The sequence below is a fragment of the Heterodontus francisci genome, chromosome X, assembly GCF_036365525.1.
Source record: "Heterodontus francisci isolate sHetFra1 chromosome X, sHetFra1.hap1, whole genome shotgun sequence".
Classification (NCBI taxonomy): Eukaryota; Metazoa; Chordata; class Chondrichthyes; order Heterodontiformes; family Heterodontidae; genus Heterodontus; species Heterodontus francisci.
The window spans coordinates 6,584,093-6,598,112 of NC_090421.1; the positions used below are offsets into that span (position 1 = coordinate 6,584,093).

Consider the following 14,020-nt stretch of genomic DNA (forward strand, 5'->3'; position numbering starts at 1 on the left):
GGTCTAAACTTGATGACTTATGTGAAGGAAGCCTGAACTCAAAAATGAAAAATTCAAAACAGGTAATCAAGGTCGTCTTCATTCTATCACTGCTACACTATAATTTAAATTCCAACTGACTTGAGAGAATAGGGAGAGGCTTGGCCATTCAGATGTCACCTTCAATAGACATTTAGAATGTAACCTGAAAACTGCCCAGTTCAGCTGCAATTAATCAACAACTCCTCCGGCTGAAACCAGGACTATCAGAAGAACAGCATTTCATCAATAAATTCCAACTGAAGGACATAGAGGTTCAAATAGAGGATAAATAAGATTAATACCAAATTTAGATCCCAAAGTAGTAAGGTAGCCATTAATCAAGTAGAATTAGATTCTCAAGTCCTTCGCATAAAAACTGAAATACAGAAATGGTCTCCAAGAAAAGCTTTAAGAAACGAGGAAATGCTGCTACAGCTGTAGTATAAGTTTAATTTGCACCGGGGTCCTCCCAAAGTAGACTGAAAACCAATGTTAACCCATTGTACTCAACTCTAAATGTTGAAGCAATTCAGAAGCCACTGTGAAATATCCTTTCAAAAATCAGTGGTACATGCAGCACCGCAGGCTGAAAAGTAGTTGTTACGGCCAGGTGAGGAGGGGGGTCTCTGGCTCCCCTCGTGCCCCTTCCTCTTATTTGACCGCAACAGGGTCTATTCCTTTTAAACAATGGTTGTGCTTACCACCTCTGAGAGTGTTTTACTTTTTTCCATTACTGTGACTGTGAAAGAACCAATTGGACAGGTTTTCTTGAGTTTAAACAAGAAAGAGGTAAGTTTATTATACTTAACACGCTAACCCGATTTAAAAATACGCTACACCTTCATGCACACATTCACAGGAGAATCACACACACACGTAAATTACAGGAGGGAAAATAGATTTTGTGGTTGGATTAAAGTCCAGAATAAATGGAACTTAAATACAGTCTGTAAAGCGGGTGATCCAGTAGTCCTCAGCTGAAGCTGTATTCTTGAAGTTTTTGGTTGGTCAACGTGCACTTTGGCTGGCCTGCTTTGCTCAGAGTTTTCCTGAAGGCAGAATTGGTAGTTGACTCTCTTCCTCTGGTTGCTGGCTATAGCAGTCTGTCGGCATGCAGGGTCCCCCAGTCGCAGACGGCTCCCACCTGATGTTTTCACGGGGGGGTGGGGTGGAGAAGAACGAGAGAGAGAGGGGGAGAGAGAGAGAGAGAGGGGGAGAGAGAGAGAGAGAGGGGGAGAGAGAGAGAGAGAGGGGGAGAGAGAGAGAGAGAGAGGGGGAGAGAGAGAGAGAGGGGGAGAGAGAGAGAGAGAGAGAGGGGGAGAGAGAGAGAGAGAGAGAGAGAGAGAGGGAGAGAGGGGGAGAGAGAGGGAGAGGGAGAGGGAGAGGGAGAGGGAGAGGGAGAGGGAGAGGGAGAGGGAGAGGGAGAGGGAGAGGGAGAGAGAGAGAGAGGAGCAGCAGCCTTCTGCGACTGTACACTTAGTTACTTCTTGTTTCTTTGCTGTGTAACAAAACTTGTTTCTTCAGAGATGAACAGGCAGTCACATGGTTCTTCTCAATCCCCTTGGTTTCTAATGAGGTTTTTCTGGAATCTTCTAATGAAATTCAAGGGGGTTGTCTCTTTCAAAGTCAATGGGTGTGGATGGCCTTGACTGCCATGCTAATGAAGCCACTTTAGGTAATTCAATCACTTAGAGAAAGCCATTGTCCTGGCTGGACTTCTCGTTAGACTTTTTGTCTCCAGTCCAAACTCCTGCTATTTCAGATGTAAATGGCAGTGGCCATCTTGGCTGCTAGCTTTTTTAAAAGTTAACTTGTAGGATTTTTTTCATTATGAGTCTAAGGTAAGTTTCCAACCGATTAAATTACTATTTCCCATTTGGCATATAGGGTTTTCCCGACACCGCTGTACCACGCAGAATGAAATGCAATGATAGGAGCATTTCATTAAAGGAGTGGAAAAGAAAAAAAAGAAAACACATTCATTCTCATTCACTCCCCAAATTCACTCATTAATCTTAGAATTGTTGCAGCTGGTTTTTCTCTGCAACAGCAATGCTGATTTAAATTTTTTGGAATTTTGTCAGGTATGGGCATGTGTTGTCAAATGGGGTTACTTGTGGGGTTTTTTCCATTAGAAGTCTAAGCTCAGTTTCCAACTGATAAAATTAATAATTCCCATTTGGTATATAGGGTTTTCCTGACAAAGTAGATTGTGCTTGGCACATAGTCATGCACCTTCCTGTAGAGCAAGTACCATACTCTAGATTGAAGAACCAGTAGGTTGATAATGAGACATTTTATCAATTATTCTAAATTTGACACCTATAAACATCAAGTCATACTTTAGTTTCAACGTATTAATAAATGGCCAGAAATCAATTTTTTTTTTTTAAAAAGGAGAGAACTTACAAACTGTTTCAAAATGGCCATCCCTGCCCTCTTTCTCCAAGATTCCCAGCCCCTAATAGCGGGTGTATATTCGCCCAAACTATGAATTTAAAGCTACTTGTGCAGAGCACATTGCCGACCCCACCTTGTGCCGACTGCGCCCTTTTCAATGGGTGGAACGTTTTTCAAATTTGACTTCCCAGACTCCTAGATGCCTCGGTCATCAGGACTATGTTGCTCTACCGGACGACAGCTGTTGTGACTCTGCTCTGCTAATCAATCACTTCAAGTTTTAATGTAACCTATGCTAGCCTGCAGTGGCCATACTCCACCTGCTGACTGTACATCAAGAAACTTCTGGTTTCTCAGTTTTACTTTACTACTGTCTGGCTCTTGGACAGAAATTCACTTTCTCCTGGGCAGATGTCTACTTCTCTGAATCCTTCGGAGTTTCACTGTGACTTACACCTTCTAGACAGTGTATATTCTCTGCTGGACTGCCTCTGTTCTAGTACCCAGTCTGTTCCTGCATCCTCCATTTTCTGCTCCTCTAAACAAGAATTTATCACTATGCTAAGCTAGCATTGCTCTGTTCCTATCCTGCTCTGCATTCTGCTCCATTGTTGCCTACTGTCCTTTGCTTTACCACTTCCCACTTGTTTCCCAATGCCACCAACTCCATTCATCCCTCTGCTGATGCACTGGATCCGCTAATGTGCGCTGCCAATCACCGATACCATTACTTACCTCCGTTGGACCCCTGTGGATCAACATCAGCATCTCTCACTCTAGAATATCCGTTAAGGCCCTTGCCATCCACAACCTTCCTGAAGCTTCCTGCCTGGCTATACATCCCACCATCTGCCCCGCCCAAACCATCATGATGGCAGCATGGCCATTATCATCAACACTCACTTTGGTGTCTCACCCTATTCCTTTGGCTCCTTCAACCACCTCATCAAGAGCCAGACAGTAGAAAAGTACAACTGAGAAACTAACAGCTTCCTGATGTACAGTCAGTAGTAAGGGATGAGCACTGTAGGCTAGAATAGATGTGTTATCACCTCGGAAATATGTGCCCGTCTTTCCCACCTTACTCACCACTCCTTTAAATACCTCGTTCTCTACTGTCCATCCAAGTGCCACCCCAGGTTTCTCACTGCGATATCCTCACTCCTTTTCTCTCTCAGCAACTCTTCATTCTTGGTATTTTCAACCTCCATCACGACTCATCTTGCCCTCTCTTCTCTGGGTTCACTGACCTCCCTTAACCTCTCCCTCCACATTCAATCCTACCCACATACACGGCCATCCCCTTGACCTTGCTATCTCACATGGTCTCTCCATTCCTATTATTTCAATCATACACAAATCCATCTCTGATCCCATCCCAATATCCTTCACCACTCTCATACCCCCTCCAACCCCACTTCCTTCTGCATCTGCCTCTGTAAAAAAACTCAACTTACAACTGCATCTTCAAACTCCCAATTGGCTAGCTTACAGCCCTCCATTCACCAGAATACTTCTGCAGATATGCTTACTCACTCCCTCATTTCCACCTTTCATGCTGTGGTCCAATAAAACCCTTACTCTCCCTCACCTTGGCTGTCTCCTGGTATGTCCCTATTTTCACTCACGAGTCCAGGGGTCACAAAGAACAATACAGCACAGGAACAGGCCATTCGGCCCTCCAAACCTGCGCTGATCTTGATGCCTGCCTAAACTAAAACCTTCTGCACTTCCGGGGACCGTATCCCTCTATTCCCATCCTATTCATATATTTGTCAAGATGCTTCTTAAACGTCGCTTTCGTACCTGCTTCCACCACCTCCCCCGGCAGCAAGTTCCAGGCACTCATCACCCTCTGTGTAAAGAACTTGCCTCGCACATCCCCTCTAAACTTTGCCCCTCTCACCTTAAACCTACGTCCCCTAATAACTGACTCTTCCACCCTGGGAAAAAACTTCTGACTATCCACTCTGTCCATGCCACTCATAACTTTGTAAACCTCCATCATGTCGCCCCTCCACCTCCGTCGTTCCAGTGAAAACAATCCGAGTTTATCCAACCTCTCCTCATAGCTAATGCCCTCCAGACCAGGCAACATCCTGGTAAACCTCTTCTGTACCCTCTCCAAAGCCTCCACGTCCTTCTGGTAGTGTGGCGACCAGAATTGCACGCAATATTCTAAGTGTGGCCTAACTAAGGTTCTGTACAGCTGCAACGACTTGCCAATTTTTATACTCTATGCCCCGACCAATGAAGGCAAGCATGCCGTATGCCTTCTTGACTACCTTATCCACCTGCGTTGCCACTTTCAGTGACCTGTGGACCTGTACGCCCAGATCTCTCTGCCTGTCAATACTCCTAAGGGTTCTGCCATTTACTGTATACCTCCCACCTGCATTAGACCATCCAAAATGCATTACCTCACATTTGTCCGGATTAAACTCCATCTGCCATTTCTCCGCCCAAGTCTCCAACCGATCTATATCCTGCTGTATCCTCTGACAATCCTCATCACTATCTGCAACTCCACCAACCTTTGTGTCGTCCGCAAACTTACTAATCAGACCACCTACATTTTCCTCCAAATCATTTATATATACTACAAAGAGCAAAGGTCCCAGCACTGATCTCTGCGGAACACCACTAGTCACATCCCTCCATTCAGAAAAGCACCCTTCCACTGCTACCCTCTGTCTTCTATGACCGAGCCAGTTCTGTATCCATCTTGCCAGCTCACCTCTGATCCCGTGTGACTTCACCTTTTGTACCAGTCTGCCATGAGGGACATTGGTTATCTAGTGCACAACTGGTTTAGCCATTCAAGCTAGATCTGGTTAGTCCACGTTAAGCATTACTGGGCACTGATCTCTTCTGCCAAAATTACTCACTAATCCAAGATCATGCTCGAATGCAAAAATAACGTCCATCTTCTTTTCTCCACCATCAACTGTCTTCTTAAACTCCTCTCCCCTTCACCCTCATTTCCAGCAAGTATGAAGATTTATGTCACTAAGTTCAAAGACCATCCATTCAGCTGCCTCAGTCACTTCCCTCCCTTTGCCAAGCCCAAGCCAAATTTTCCCCTGTCTTAGCCCTGAACCCACATCTTTCTCTAATTCCTCTCTCCCCCATACCCTCTCCAAGCTCATGTTTTCCACAAGACCCATCTCCTGCTTTTTCAACCCTATTGCCACTAAACCGTTGACCACCCAACAGCCCTTCCCAGCCCCCATGCTCGCTGACATTATATATGGTTCCCTTTCCTCGAGTATCATCTACCACCTTTTCAAAACAACTAACACCCCATCCTCAAAAAAACCCACCTTCAACTTGTTTGGCCTTGCTCAGCACTGGCCCATCTCCAATGTCCTTCAATGTGTTGTCACCTCGCAAATCTGTGTCCATCTTTCCCATAACTCCATGACTGAATCTCTCAGGTTTCTGCCCCTACCACAACACTGAAATAGCCTGGGTCAAAATCACAAATGACACCCTCTGTGCACTATCTCTCGTCATCCTTTGCATCCAGTCTGCAGCCTTTGACATAGTCAACCACATCATCCTCGTCCAACGCCTCTACTCCACTATCCAGCTGAATGGACTGCCCTTGCTTGGTTCCACTCTTAAATATCCAGTTGAAGCCAGAGAATCTCTTGAAATAGCTTCTCTTTGCATCCCTGCACCGTTACCTCTGCCGGTATATCCTTGGCCCTCTCAGATACACCTACATGCTGCCCCTTGGCGACATTACCCAAAGGCACGTACGCTGACACACAGCTCTGCCTTTCCACCAGCTCTCTTGACCCCTTCAATACCTCCATATCACCAGCCTGCTTTGCTTGCCTGAACACCCAGACCTGGATGATGTGCAATTTCCTCCTATTCAACGTTGGGAAGGCCAAAACCATCCCCTTTGCCAACCAGAGGCTCAGGCTGAGCCAGACGGCTTTAGAGAAAGAGCATTACTTGAATACCAATTACTAATTTCTCTCACTGACCTGGGATGCAAGCTCCTGGAATTATGGGAATTACAGGAGAAAGGGCACGATCCATTGACTCTTCCTTAATTTCAGTCAGCAAGGGAAACCTGGATGTTTCCTGTCCAAACACACTTTCTGGTGAGGATGCTGGCACAATGCTGTCTGGAGTGTGTCTGTCCTCTTCCAACTCTGCTCTACTGTTGAGAAAGAAATTACAACTCAACTTTTTTTTAGGAGGATTTAAAACTACCTGCAACATCCTTGATTGCAAGCAGAAACAAACACTCTAGTTTTTCACTACACCTTGCCTCTGAACTAGTACTTCAATCATACTCCATCTTCACATTCACTAAAGGACTATGTGCTTTGTTGTTTTACAGTTAAACATCCAAGTTTAAAAAGCTAACATTTTATAAATTCAGGTTTAAAAAAAATATACAACTTCTAAATGTTGTTCCCATTTTTAAACATGCAATCTCTACTCAGTTAAGATAATGGGAACTGAAAGCATAGAAAAGTAGCATTTCCTGACATAACTGCCCCCTTATTGCTGGTCTCCATATTTTTAATAAAATTATATTGACCCAGTAAAAATTCATTTGGAGACCTATTACAGGGAAGAAAATGCATGTTTTTGCACAATGTGCTAGAATCACGCTGACAATTAGCTATGTCTTCCACTTTGTATTGTGTTTAAATAGTGGAGTAATTTTACTGTGCTAGGCAGTAAAGCTTTACACTCATGGAGCAGAAGACCTAAAGAAGGGCAAAGAGCTTTCAAGAAAATGAGTAGAATTTAAAAAAAAAAGAAACAGGTGGTAGTTGTGAATAAAAACCTTAGCTCCTCATTCTGGTTGTGCGGTGGTGTGGGCAAGGAAGCCAACATATCCATGTTCTTCAATTCTGTTGTCAGCAGATCTGAAACAACGTAGAACAAAGACAGTATTACACCACAACGTGTTATATATAAAGCAAGTGAAAAACTTACAGAACAATCATTTTTCAAACTAAACCTGTGACGCACATACCATACTACTTACGTCAGAAATTAAGTTCAACATGACGATATGGTGGATTCCACTGAAGACCAACTGTGATCTTCATGTTCAAAGACATTTCAGTTTCATTGCAAATTATTTACTATAAGCAGCATATATATATTACATTTCCAGTTTAAGATCAACCTCTAAGTAGAATTTCGGTCCAGGGACACGTCCAAATTAATAGATCGTCTTTCTTTCAAAACCAGATTGGTTTATTAACAGCTTTGCACGAAGTTTCAGAAATTTAAAGGTAATATTGGGGGAAATCTTGCGCAAATACTTTGTACATTATTAAGTTCTCAAAACAGACGGGACCTCCCAATTAAAGATCTCTAAACCATTAACGAGTCACAGCCATTTCAGGAAAGACGACACAAACTACTGGCTGGTCAAGAGAAAGGCAGTACAGAAGAACTGACTTGGTGCTGTTTGTACATTTACAGGCTTTTCAGGTGCCAAGACTCTTCCTGTAAGTAAATAAACTCCCGGGGCTTTGCTCATTGGTAGTGCAGAACTTGGAAGCAGGGTGCTCGGCAGTAGTTGCCTCTCTCAAGGACAATGCTGCAGTTCACAACAAATGGAGGATTAGTTTTTCATGATTGTCGTGGTCCTGCAAGGATACCATGACTTGACTAGAGTGCCAGAGGTGCTATCGGTCAGACTTTCAGAAACATTGCCTCTCAGGTGTGCACAGCAGTAATACCTGCTTTGTGGAAGTGGAATTTTGTCACTTTCATTCGTGCTTATTTTGTGCTTTGCATAGCAATGCAACTATTCCAAATGTGCACCTGTGATATCTTGTGGTGGAACATCCAAACCACCTTTTGTTCATTATAGTCTTCGTGATATCATACAAAATTAAAACTGTGCACTTGTGCATAGTAAGAAGAGCTATAGGTTTGCCTCAAAAATCATATTTAAAATATTTTAACAAAATAACCTCATAAGATCATAAGAAATAGGAGCAGGCCATTCGCCCCCTCAAGCCTGCTCCGCCATTCAAAGAAGATCATGGCTGATCTGATTTTGGCTTCAAGTCCACTAGCCTGCCTGCCCCCCATAACCCTAGACTCCCTTGTCGATCAAAAATTTGTTCAACTCAGCCTTGAATATATTCAATGGCCCAACCGCCACTGCTCTCTGGGGAAGAGAATTCCAAAGATTAATGACCCTCAGAGAAGAAATTTCTCCTCATCGCCATCTTAAAAGGGAGACCCCTTATTTTGAAACTGTGCTCCCTAGTTCTAGATTCATGAGGGGAAACATCCTCTCAGCATCTGCAAGATTTATCTTTAAAAAAAAAATAGATAAAATCAGCTTTTAGGAAGGGTCTTTTTTCCAGAGCCCTGCTCTATTGTATTTCCCCAGAGTTCATACTTGTTGATATTAAAATGATCAAAACCTTTGTCGAAGTGTGTTCCAGCACCCTGCGTATGCCCCAAAGCATATTCTGAATAGGTGGGCATAACAGAACAGGAGTAAGCCATTCAGCCCCTCAAGCTTTTTAATTAGATAATGGTTGATTTGCATCTTAACTCCAGTTACCAACCTTGATTCCATATCCCTTAACTAACAAAAATATTTCAGTTTTGACATTTTCAATTGACCTAGTTGCAGCAATTTCTTTGTGGAGTTCCAGGTTTCTGCTACCCTTTGCGTGCTGAACTGCTTCCTGATGTTACCTCTGAACAGCTAGCTCTTATTTTAAAGTTATGCACTTTGTCCGGCTGCCTTTCCAGATGAAATAGTTTCTATCTACTCCTTTAATCATCTTAAGCACCTCAATTAGATCACTCCTTAATCTTCTATACTAAAGACCATAAGAAATAGGAGTAGACCATACGGCCCCTCGAGCCTGCTCCAAAGGTAATACAAGCTGAGTCTATGCAACCTGCCCTTATAATTTAACCTTTTTGGCTCAGCAGTATCATTCAGGTGAATTTGTGCTGCACCCTCTCCAAGGTCAATATATTCTTCCTGCGCTGCAGTGCCCAGAACTGAACACACTCCTCCAGATATGGTCCAACCAGAATTCTACTCAACTGTAGCATAACTTCCTCTCCTTCGTAAAAGGGCAAGTAATTGAGAAAATATTTACATGGGATTTATAATAATTTGAAAGATTTTTTTTAAAAAACAAGGGAGAAATCAGTATGTAGTTTTTTTCCATAATTCTGTGCAGTCAGGATACACAACACTTATGAGTTTCACTCCAGGTAGCTTTGACCTAAATCTAAAAATTCAGGGTTAGATCAAATCATTATATACTGTGCCAAATAAATATATTCCAACAAATTCTCATACCCTTTTGTCCTTCGAGTTCTTTCTGCCCTTCGGTAAGCTCCTCAGAAGTGGCCAATCCGTTCACCAGCTTCTGCTGGACAGAGGGAGGAGGGGTGGGAGGCAATGAGGAAGGTGGGGTCGGTGGATTACTCAGATTGTTCTGCTAAAGAATGACACAAGATTAATCCAATGAATATTAAAAAGGGGCAACCTTGTATTAAAGGCCATTCATTTGCAAGTATAACTTTTATTGTGAGGTATAAAGCAGCAAATACCTGCAAAATGTATTTCCACAAAAATGTACATAACGCAACAAAACAATGGCTCACAAAATGAAGGCTGCATTGACAAATAACTTGGCCTGAAAGATTGTATTTTTAAAAACTCCCATCACCGATGTATTAAATATTTTACCAGCAAAGACCCTCAACGTGGATAATCTTTTAGGTTTATTTTTGGGTTCAGCATCTCAGACCACTCCTATATGTGGGCCTTTACTCGCCTCATTATGTTCCGGACAGTATTTTCACTTGCCCAGATACTTAGATAAATTAGTAGCATACTAATTGAACAGAAAATCATATTCATTTTTTGGCTTACAGGTTTTATCATATACCTACATGTGGATTCTTGATTTTGGAAGACAGCAGAATACACCATGCTCGACAGTAATTTAGGCTATAACCATCAAATTTATTAAGCAGTACAAGAATAAGTGAAAAGCAGCAATGACAGCACAGATCTTACACAACTTAATATAATTATCTTAAGTATGTAGAAAAAAAAATTGGCTGTAACTGCTGCATTAAACTTTGTATTCTTAATTGGTGGTTCTTTCCCTTTTCTCACCATCCAAGGAAGCTATCTGGCCTGGCTATCATTCTTTGAAACTTCAGACAGACACCCAAATTTAACCAGCAAAGGCTTAAAAATACTTTCCAGGAAATCACGGGACCAAACAAATTTAAATAACATGCCCATTGGAATTTTTTTTAAAAAGCTGCCAAACAATTATTTGAACAAATCCCACAAGACGTTTGCATTTGAATTGAATGGCTTTGCTTCTCCCTTGGACGCTTGGCTGAGACAATACAGTTAAAATCTGTAACATTTTATCAGAACAAACAAAAACATGATTTTCTGTGCGTAAAGCTGGTCTTTAACCCCTTATGCACCGTGACATAATTCAGGAAGCTAAAACTATGCTAAACCTAGACATAAATGCTTCATTTTAGACACTTTTACCTTGTATAGAAGCTGTGAGTAGTAATCTGGAGCACTATCTAGCACTGCATTCCCAAATGACCCTCTCAGCTGGTTCTTACTGTTGAATGGACCGCTCCCAAATGGAGGAAAGAGACCAAAGTTCACCTCAATGGTAGGTTCCACCAAAGGAAGGAGGGAGAGTTGCTGGGGGGGGATAAAAAAAAGACAAAATAATGGCCACTCAACAGAGAGAAATACACAGGTGACTTTCCAGGGTAAAGTCCCAGGATCGCAGGATAGATAACCTTTCCTCATTTGAGGACAAAGAGACATGGTTTAAACCCATGTCACACCCATTGTAAAGCAACAATTTGCATTTATAGTGCTGATAATATGGTAAAATATCTTAAGGCATATCACAAGAGCGTTATCAAACACTCTTCGTAGAATTATGGGATGAAAGTCTCCATTATCTGCCAACTTTAAAGGATTCTACATGAAATGACCAAGGACTGCCTCAATCCTGTTAATAATGGGCATGGAGACACAACTCAGAACTGCCTATAATTCAGCACATACTACCATTCCCAGGCAGGTCACAAAGATAGCAACAGCACACAAAACTCCCTGACAAAAAATGTGATCTGAACCCAAACCTGACAATACCACTTTACGCCGATCTTTTTTTTCTTCGTTTGTGGGATGTGGGCGTCACTGGCTAGGCCAGCATTTATTCTTTATCCCCAATTGTTCTGGAGAAGGTGGTGCTGAGCTACCTTCTTGAACTGCTGCAGTCCTTGGGGTGTAGGTGCACCCACAGTGCTGTTAGGAAGGGAGTTCCTTGATTTTGACCCAGTGACAGTGAAGGAATGGTGATATAGTTCCAAGTCAGGATGGTGTGCGGCTTGGAGGAGAATTTGCAGCTGGTGGTGTTCCCATGTATGTGCTGCCCTTGTCCTTCTAGGTGGTAGAGGTCACAGGTTTGGAAGTTGCTGTAAAAGGAGCCTTGGTGAGTTGCTGCAGTGCATCTTGTCGATGGTGCACACTGCTGCCACTGTGCGTCAGTGGTGGATGGAATGTTGAGAGTAGTGGATGGGGTGCCAATCAAGCGGGTTGCTTTGTCCTGGATGGTGTCGAGCTTCTTGAGTGTTGTTGGAGCTGCACCCATCCAGGCAAGTGGAGAGTATTCCATCACACTCCTCACTTGTGCCTTGTAGATGGTGGACAGGCTTTGGGGAGTCAGGTGGTGAGTTACTCACCACAGGATTCCTAGCCTCTGACCTGCTCTTGTAGCCATAGCATTTATGTGGCTGGTCCAGTTCAGTTTCAGGTCAATGGTAACCCCTAGGATGTTGAAAGTGGGGGATTCAGCAATGGTAATGCCACTGAATATCAAAGGAAGATGGTTAGATTCTTGTTGCCTGGCACTTGTGTGGCGCGAATGTTACTTGCCACTTATCAGTCCAAGCCTGGATGTTGTCCAGTTCTTGCTGTATCTTGACACAGGCTGTTTCAGTATCTGAGAAGGCGCGAATGGCGCTGAACATTGCACAATCAGCGAACATCCCCACTTCTGACCTTATGATGGAGGGAAGAATATTGAGGAAGCTGAAGATGGTTGGGCCTAGGACACTACCCTGAGGAACTCCTGCAGTGATGTCCTGGGACTGAGATGATTGACCTCCAACAAGCACAACCATCTTCCTTTGTGCTAGGTATGACTCCAACCAGCGGAGAGTTTTCCCTCCGATTCCCATTGACTCCAGTTTTGCTTGGGCTCCTTGATGCCATACGCGGTTAATGCTGCCTTGATGTCACTCAAGGGCAGTCACTCTCACCTCACCAGAAGGATTGCTAGAGTGTGAAGGTTCAACTCAGCAAATGGATTAAGTAAGGTAAGTACAAGCTGCTGTTTAAAACAAAAAAGCATATTTGAATTCTTGCACTCCATACAAATAAGGAAATTTTCAGAATGTGACTCTATAGTACAATCTCAGTCCTGAGTTGCTAAATTATATCAAGATTTGTCTAAAAACACACAATGGTACCTGTTGCAGCTGCTTCATAAGGGCATCTGTACTTTTTATTCCCTCATCTTTTTTACTCTTCTTTCGAGAGTTGGTGCCTCTGTCAGTTGCCTTTTGTGTCCTTTTCGATTTCGGGCCCAAGTTTTTCTTGCTAATTTCCTGAAATTCCTTTATCTTGTACAAAAAAGGATTAAATTAAAAAAGAGGAACTATTTTTTTAATTTACATTGCCAGTCTGCTTGCACATCTTTGCAAATAAATCAGTATAAATTAGAAGTGGGCAAAATAACCCACAATATCCAAGAGTCTGACTTTGACTTTGGATTTTGATGCCTTGTGCATGCTTACAATATTTCTGTTAGATTGTTTTCATTTTAAAGTAATTGATCCTTGGTAAAATGGCATTTCCTTCTATTGGCTAACATAAGCAAAATTATTTTAACAAAAATCACACCTCAACATTTCCTCTCAAATATTCCAATGCACTCCAACAAAACCCACAGATATTCAAACGTATACAGATGCACTAAATGTGTAGAAATGTGAACGACTTGCAGAAGTTCATACAACAGAAGACTACTGAATGTGATCCCAAACCTGGGGAAAAAGTCAACTGCCTTGAGTGCCATTTCTACACAAATTCATTTAAAAATATTCAGAAGTTCACTATAACTACAATTAAATGTACAACGTATGTGAAGGACTGCGATCAGATTTTTGCTTTCAAAAAAAGACAGTAAATTTTTTAAATTCATTCTTCAATGTGGTGCTACTGGCAAGGCTGACAGTTATTGCCCAACCCAAGTTGTATAAGAAAAGGTGGTCATGGGCCTTGTTCTTGAACTGCTGTAGTCCATGTGGTGTAGGTATACCTACAGTGTTGTTAGGGAGTTCCTGGATTTTTACCCAGCAACAGTGAAGGGACGGCTATATATTTCCAAATCAGAATGGTGCGTGACTTGGAGTGGAACTTGCAAGTGATGGCGTTCCCACACGCCCGAGTTGCTGGAGTGCATCCTGTAGATAGTATACACTGCAGCCACAGTACACTGGTAGTGGA

General features: G+C 42.6%; 1 protein-coding gene across 20 annotated transcripts in view; it reads right to left on the reverse strand.

Annotated features, from left to right (window-relative positions):
• kmt2d (lysine (K)-specific methyltransferase 2D) overlaps window positions 1–14,020 on the reverse strand; it is a 250,592-nt gene that overhangs the window by 41,818 nt on the left and 194,754 nt on the right. For 10 of the 20 annotated variants that reach the window (XM_068024866.1, XM_068024867.1, XM_068024859.1 and 7 more), the window contains 5 exons: window positions 12,982–13,134; window positions 10,973–11,137; window positions 9,749–9,890; window positions 7,238–7,319; window positions 6,420–6,598 (listed from right to left, as the gene is read on the reverse strand). In XM_068024866.1, coding sequence (XP_067880967.1) covers window positions 6,420–6,598; window positions 7,238–7,319; window positions 9,749–9,890; window positions 10,973–11,137; window positions 12,982–13,134 — 721 coding nt within the window. The remainder of the gene's footprint in view (window positions 1–6,419; window positions 6,599–7,237; window positions 7,320–9,748; window positions 9,891–10,972; window positions 11,138–12,981; window positions 13,135–14,020) is intronic. The other 10 variants (XM_068024872.1, XM_068024860.1, XM_068024871.1 and 7 more) reach the window with 7 other exon arrangements.